Below are 7,788 nucleotides of genomic sequence, written 5' to 3' on the forward strand. Positions count from 1 at the left end.
CAAGTTGTTTTGTGAGAACAATGATCAACAAATTTTCAAATTAAGCAGTTTCACTTCATCGCACACATTCACACAAGAAAAGGCTTATAGGCTACTTTGTTTTTCATCTACACAAAATAAATACCAGCACATAGTCTACAAATCTGCATGTGACCAAATTTACCAAGATGCAACATTGTTGGTTCTTAAGACAAAACCTTAATAAACATAAAATGTACACTATACTTACAGCAACATGGGTGACATCAGGTCCGTCTTCAGAGCCATTGTCAGAGCCGTGGTGAGAGGAATTATGATTTAGGTTCTTATGTGTAAGAATAAAGTCTTGATTAGCTTTTAAGTAGCTTGAGTGAAATAGTCACTGGAGCTGCAACCAGCAGACACAATCTGGACATGACAGTGTTGTACACAATTGAACATATTTATTTATTTAGTTAAACAACTATGAAGACACTTAAGGGGAAATGTAAAGTAAAAACATTTGAGTTTAAGGGCTTAGGCCAGTCAAGCAAAACAGTTAAAGGCACTATGTGTAAGATTCTGCACTATTAAATATCACCAAACCATTAACTTGTATATGATGATGACTTACAGTGGTTCATTTCTGTGTTTACAACTAAGCCACGCCCCCTCCCTGTGTTGTGATGGCCCTCTTGGAGAGTAGAGCTACATCCCGAACCTGTTTACATAGAAACACCTCCCCCGAGAGGCCGACCTAGTGAGCCCCTCCCAGCCCACAGCCCAAAACAGAATTTTGTAGACAAAGATGGCGGATCCCTTATGCGGGCATTCCTGACATTCCATTCCCTGACCCAGCGTATGTCTGCGGTTTCATGCTTTAGCCAAATCGCCGCCGAAAAGAAATATCTCAGACCAGAGTCAACCTTGCCGGTCTGGCTTTCACTAGATGGAGAGCCCTACGAGCAGCTATATCTGGCCTGCAAAGTGACTCGGAGCTGGCGTGTTCTCCTGTACACACACGGTAAGTAACGTTATATATAGGTCAATGGTTATAGCGTTTGCATGTCCCATTTCAGTAACGTTACGCATGATAGCGAAATGTACAAGTTGTTATCGATATTGTGAATTTGTTCTGGGAATGTTGTAATCACTTGGCTAACTGTTGCTTTTCACGGCTATTCAAATGACTTTACACTGCTAGTAGCCTGCTGCAGGATTTGATTAGCTTGTCGTTCGTGTATAACTTATACACAGACATTCTGTTGACATGCATGACATAACGTTACTTCCCATTACAAATTTCGCATGCATTTTCTGTTATAATTACGTCCAGTTGCTGTCACTATGACGCAGAACGATATAGTAATGTGTAAACACTTAGAAAGGCCATGGAGAAAAGCTAGCTTCGCTAATGTTAGCAGTTTGTTTTTCTATTCTGTCAGACTAAGCAACGTTACATTAGAAAATAGCTGTAACACCATCCAAACAAATCAAGGTTTGGTAAAAGTATCTAATTCATGACAATGTGGAGGAACCCTGCCTTGATATCTACCAGCTACAAAATAGATGATTCAAATTAATACTAAACACGTTTCCATTTGTCTGATTTTCAAGGTGCCAGTCATCCAGAAGAGCTGACGATAGTCAAGATAGAAAACAAGTGGACCCACCATTATGATATTTGAGATGGAGAAATTGTGCTTTTATAGCAAACCTGTATAATACATGTTCTATCATCTTTGATGTTTAGATGTTTGCTGTCTGCAATCTTCTGTACACCAATAAAGTTGATATGACTTCATCCATGTCTCTTGGCCACTATTCTCCATTGTAACATTAGATTTCCCTAAAGCTGAGTGTGTCTAGTAGCCTACCAGTATTTGTGTTTCTGTGTATATATAGCCTACTTTATATAATAGACAGTGTATGTGATGTTTCTCAGTACATTGATTTCACAACTTCGTTTATCAGAAAAAATACTTTATTTGCAAAACTAAAATATGGGCTACACCAGAATGACATGACCAGTTCCATCAGCTATGCGGTTCTTCAGGATGTCGACAAGATCTGCTATCGTCCTACAGCCGACCTTCCTCTCTGCGACCCTGCCTCCTCTTTGTCCCACTGGTGCTAGCCTGGGCTTCAGGCATACAGCTTGGTTTGCCTGCCTATAAAAAACAGCAGTGATTCAAGCGTTTGAAATTAGTTTGAACAACTCTAACAATGAGAAAATACTAGCGTTGCACTATGAATACATTTTGGCCATGTCTTGGTATTAGCAGACGAACAAAAACACAGGCTAAGCTACTCACTGTTGACAGACAGCTGTGGTTAGCTAGCGATGTCCCCAACATTGAATTGAAATCATCCTAATTTAGCTATGTCAACCTGGTTTTAGACAACGTTTTGCCTAACCGTACTTAGCAATAGGGCAGGCTATGCAAAAGGTTAGGTTACAATGTAACCTTTTTTTTTACATGGATTTTGATCGGTTAGCAGATGATACAAATAAGTCTTACCAAGCGGACTATTGTCAATATCCTAAAGGTTTATGACTATCATGTGAAATTTGTCATTACTCAAGCCAAATACATAGCCGAGATACATTCGTGCTTGTTTTATGTACTTACGTCTGCAGTAGGTAGGCTATGCACAAAATAGTTGTTTATATCTCCGTTGCTTGGGAGGGAGGGAGGGAGGCGGGGGAACCAGGAAGTGCTCTGCGCTGGTGGGTGGGATCGAGATTGTTTGGGTAAACAAGTTTTGTTATGGTTTGAAATGGCGACATCTAGTGGACAAAAAAATCACACATAGTGCCTTTAAAAGTTTAAAAGATAAACAAGTTGCATGAGTAAAACAGTTCAGTCAAGGTTAGGGTAACATAAAAAAAATCACACCCAGTTGTTAAGTTTTGTGGACCGGTTCTCACCATTTATTTTGAATGATGAACATCCAATCTGAAAAACTGACAAGGAGGGAAGTCTATGTTACCCATATTGGTGAGAGAGAGGATAATTGTCTCTCTATAATTCTTCCAACCTTCTTATCCCGCCAGGCTTTAATGCCGCCATTTTTTTTTTTTAACTCCTAATGGCCTTAGCGGAGGGTGGGATGTCATAGAGGAGGTCTCCCTGAGCGCGTGCACATATGGTTTGTGGCGACATCTTGGACACGGGGGTGTCCACTGTGTCAAAAGCTGTCCAGAAATGTCACCGTAGTGTGTTTGATGGGGTTTACAGGGCCGCCATATTTGTTTTTACTCCTAATGGCCTTAGCGGAGGGTGGGATGTCATAGAGGAGGTCTCCCTGAGCGCGTGCACATATGGTTTGTGGCGACATCTTGGACACGGGGGTGTCCACGGTGTCAAAAGCTGTCCAGAAATGTCACCGTAGTGTGTTTGATGGGGTTTGATGGGCCGCCATATTTGTTTTTACTCCTAATGGCCTTAGCAGAGGGTGGGATGTCATAGAGGAGGTCTCCCTGAGCGCGTGCACATATGGTTTGTGGCGACATCTTGGACACGGGGGTGTCCACTGTTCAAAAGCTGTCCAGAAATGTCACCGTAGTGTGTTTGATGGGGTTTGATGGGCCGCCATATTTGTTTTTACTCCTAATGGCCTTAGCGGAGGGTGGGATGTCATAGAGGAGGTCTCCCTGAGCGCGTGCACATATGGTTTGTGGCGACATCTTGGACACGGGGGTGTCCACTGTTCAAAAGCTGTCCAGAAATGTCACCGTAGTGTGTTTGATGGGGTTTGATGGGCCGCCATATTTGTTTTTACTCCTAATGGCCTTAGCGGAGGGTGGGATGTCATAGAGGAGGTCTCCCTGAGCGCGTGCACATATGGTTTGTGGCGACATCTTGGACATGGGGGTGTCCACTGTGTCAAAAGCTGTCCAGAAATGTCACCGTAGTGTGTTTGGGTGGGTTTGATGGGCCGCCATATTTTTTTTTACTCATAATGGCCTTAGCGGAGAGTGGGATCTCATAGAGGAGGTCTTCCTGAGCACGTGCATATGTTTGGCAAGCTCCCACTCTGAACACAAACCTGTCCAGAGTCCAATTTGTAAAGGCTAGCACTCCAGTGAACAGGTTTTAGCCATTTACATACTGAGAAGAGCTTTCTCAATGTTATTAAAACAGTTGGTGTTAAACAGAAACATAATTTGTATTGTATACCTTCGTTTAGATGCTTTGTTTATTGTTTTAATCTGCGAACTAACCATTTTTCTATGCCTTATAAAAACATGAATTACGCCGCTTTTACTCTGAAGGTAACCGGAAGTCTTATATTTGCTAGCTCTGCAAACCGGAAGTAAAGCGGAAGTCTTATATTTGTTCATGGAACACAGCTCAAAGGTTTCCAGAACTTTCAATCTTGCATCAGATTCAGCCAGGCTCATTTCCAACTCCATTTGCTCCATTCTGGTTTGCAGTTGAGCCTTCTCCATGTCCAGTGCATGCTTTTCTTTTAATCCTGCTGCACGGACTAGCAGCGCAGCTTTCTCTGTGGCAATTTTAATGCGGGCTGAGATAACAGAAGAAGTTTTTGAGTGCTTTGAGGAGCCTTTTGAACTTTTTGAAGAATGTGAGTGCCTTGATGTCATGGAAATGCTGTCATGGGGTCCAACAAGCAGCTGAGGGTCCGTTTGAGATTGTTTCCACATATCCACATCCTTTAGAAAATCCCTGTATGTGGACATCTTTGGCTCAAACCATTTCACTTTGTCCTCCTCCTTTAATTCCTCAGACAATTGCATTTGAACAGATCCATGTATCTCCACAAATTCTTTGAGTGACTTTTGGAATATTGCAACACCTTCATTCACCTGTTCAGTATTTCCATCAGGCACCAGTAACGCTTTAATTTCATTCATCTTGCGTGTGCAAGCCGCAAGTTTCCCTTTGCGGTTATTTTTGAGTGATTTGAACTCTTCCTCTGCCATGGCAGCAGTAACTGGTAGATCCACGCTCATTATTCCGTCCTCAATTTATCAATTCCTCTCAATTAAAGTCATTAATTCATTGATCATCCACTTCAATTTTCCGTTTATGCAAAGCATTCATTTCATTGTAAATTGTATTCCTTTATTTCATTTCATTAATTTCTGCTTGCAGCTTCTTGGTTCATCCATGCATTTTGTTTCATGAACATGTGAACATCATCACAGCAGATTTTTCCCACTTCATTTGCTTTTCATATCATTTTCCACAAGTGTCAAAATATCACTGGTGGCTCCAATTCCACTTCGTTTTGTCAAACATTCCATTAGTGCATGTTGGTATTTCCATTGTTTGATGAAGTGTTTGTCTCAAACACAGCATTTCATCCATAAATTGGCCAGCACTACTTTTACTCACAGGCAGCCTCCTGTGTGTTCCTTCTCATGCAGTGCTGCAATCTGTTGAAATCCTGCGATCCTCCGTTCCTCCTTTATCCTTCGGAGTTTTGATCCACACTATTACGGAGTTTTTTGACTAAATGTGGTGGCTTCTTAATAAATTTAGTTCCATAGCCACTTGCCTTTGATGGGGTTGTGGGTTCTGACTCGCCTCCAATCAATTAGGTACAGAGGTCCTTGTTAAAGTTCAAATCATATTTATTTGCAGTCCAGGCGTGCAGTAAAACATTCATAATGTACTATTTCCAAACAAAAATTATCACCAAGAACTTGTTATTCTGCGGTCAAAAAACTGTACCGCTCCCCATCTCACCATCGCACACACCTGTCTGTCCAACACACCTGCAATCACTTCATATAACATTATATTGGCTTAGCTCTCTGCAATACATTTTAAAGGACAGCAGGGGGAGATCCTTTTATGGCTCCCCAATTCATTAGCCATTAGACCCAATAGTAAATCAACCCAATCAGACATTAGACTTTAGACAAATAATTCAAACCCAATAGAACCCCTAATAGAACAATGAATCCTAATCACCAAACAACAATAATATAATAATTTGAATAATTAAATAGAGAAATTGGAAACTGGCTCTAACAAATGTCATTCCAAGGATCTTGGTTTGCCAGATACGTTGCCACATACAGTGTGTTTCAAACACGATTTCAGACGGACAAGCCCGTCTCCATTGTCACACGATCACACATCAACACATGCATGGCCACAACACACTCATGCTGACGGTGGCCAGTGAAATTTCTCCTCTGCATTTAACCCATCCTGGCTTGTCCTTTTCCTCCGGGGGGCAGGCCAGGAGCAGTGGTCGCTTTCTCGTACAGCGCCCGGGGACCAACTTCGGATGTTGTCGTCACTGGTCAGATGACGATGACGATCTGATCTTCTGCATGTTTTTAATGGGGGGTTATATACGGAGGAACCCCCTGGGGGAGCACGGGGAGAACATGCAAACTCCACACAGACAGAAAGGCCCTTACGACGAGATACCCCACCTGGGCAGTAGGCACTGAAGATATGGGGGGGAACACAACCACAGCGCCCACAGTGTCCCAGGCGAGAATCGAACTCAGGACCTTCTGACTGTGAGGCGACAGCTCTACCACTGAGCCACCGTGCCCCCCCGTACACGTGTACAGAGATGTACAGGACAGAAATGTCACTTTATGACCAGTGGTGTGGCTGTACGCGTGTACAGAGATGTACAGGACAGAAATGTCACTTTATGTCTGGTGGTGTGGCTGCTTAGCAGGTGTCTTTACCTCTTGACTCTGCATTATAAACGTATGAGTCATGTGTCATTTCTGTTTTTCACAGGTTTATATTTTCATCTCCTCATGAGTTACCTTTGGGTCCTGAGCTGCTGTTTCACAACCTGTGCACTAGATCATTCCTGTTGATCTTCATCAGAATCTTCTTGGTCACCTCCAGAGAGCGTTGGTCGTAGGTCTGCACCAACTGGTCCACTGTGTCCTGCCTGTCTGCCTTCTCCAGTCGGCTCTTTTTGATGGCTGGGAGACCTTCCAGGATGTCATCCTGCTGCAGGAACCACTTAAAGCTCTTGAACTCTTCCTCTCCCAAGTCACCCAGTGTTTCCAACAGCTTCTCTTTATCTGTCGTCTTCGTTGCTCCCTGCTAAAATCAAAGGATATTTTCAACTCAAAGCAAAATTTGTGCAATTTCTCAACCTAAAAATGTATCTCATCACATCACACCCTATACCAGTGGTTCCCAAATGGTGTGCCTAGTAGGCACACTGGCTTTGAGGCAAATATAGCCTACAACTATACAAAAAGTGTGTTGTTGCTTTGATGTAGTCATTTTAAGTTTCAAATTAATTCCTGAATTATCTTGATCATAAATATTTCATGACTCACGATTAATATAGTTGTTTGATACATTTTATTTAGCATAAGGAAATAAAAACATTTAGAGTGATACGAGTGATATCACATGTTATAGAGGCTATTTTGCACGGATATAATACAGTAGGTGTGCCTTGAGATTTTGTCTTGCCCATTGGCGTACCTCAGGTACAAAAAGTTTGAAAACCACTGCCCTATACCAATGTTTAAAGGAGAACTTTGGTATTTTCTAACTTGGACCATATTTTATTTATTTATTTATTTATTTGATGTATAACTGTAATGTGAACAGAAATCTTTGAAATTGGTGCAGTATTGACCAAGATAGCTTCAGTTGGCAGCCACTTTTCCCACATGCCCCTACTGCACTAAATGAGCTTGTTTTTACCACTGACAGGATCAGATTATCAGATAGGAGAATCTCACTCAAGTCTCACAAGAGTTGCGTTGTTTGCCGGAAGTCAGCTGTGGTGGGGTGGAAAGCTGGAACTGGAAGCTGCCATGTTTGTTTGGGGTAACAGATCGCGTAGCTGAATGAT

At 42.2% G+C, this 7,788-nt stretch overlaps 1 protein-coding gene across 3 annotated transcripts in view; it reads right to left on the bottom strand.

Annotated features, from left to right (window-relative positions):
• Positions 1-5,580: 5,580 nt before the first annotated feature.
• Positions 5,581-7,788, bottom strand: part of LOC310784615 (uncharacterized protein) — a 28,475-nt gene continuing 26,267 nt past the window's right edge. For 2 of the 3 annotated variants that reach the window (XM_083645612.1, XM_083645610.1), the window contains exon 10: positions 5,581-7,019. In XM_083645612.1, coding sequence (XP_083501738.1) covers positions 6,753-7,019 — 267 coding nt within the window. In that variant the 3' untranslated portion in view covers positions 5,581-6,752. The remainder of the gene's footprint in view (positions 7,020-7,788) is intronic. The other variant, XM_083645611.1, reaches the window with a different exon arrangement.

Source organism: Poromitra crassiceps, assembly GCF_964638095.1.
Source record: "Poromitra crassiceps genome assembly, chromosome: 11".
Classification (NCBI taxonomy): domain Eukaryota; kingdom Metazoa; phylum Chordata; class Actinopteri; order Beryciformes; family Melamphaidae; genus Poromitra; species Poromitra crassiceps.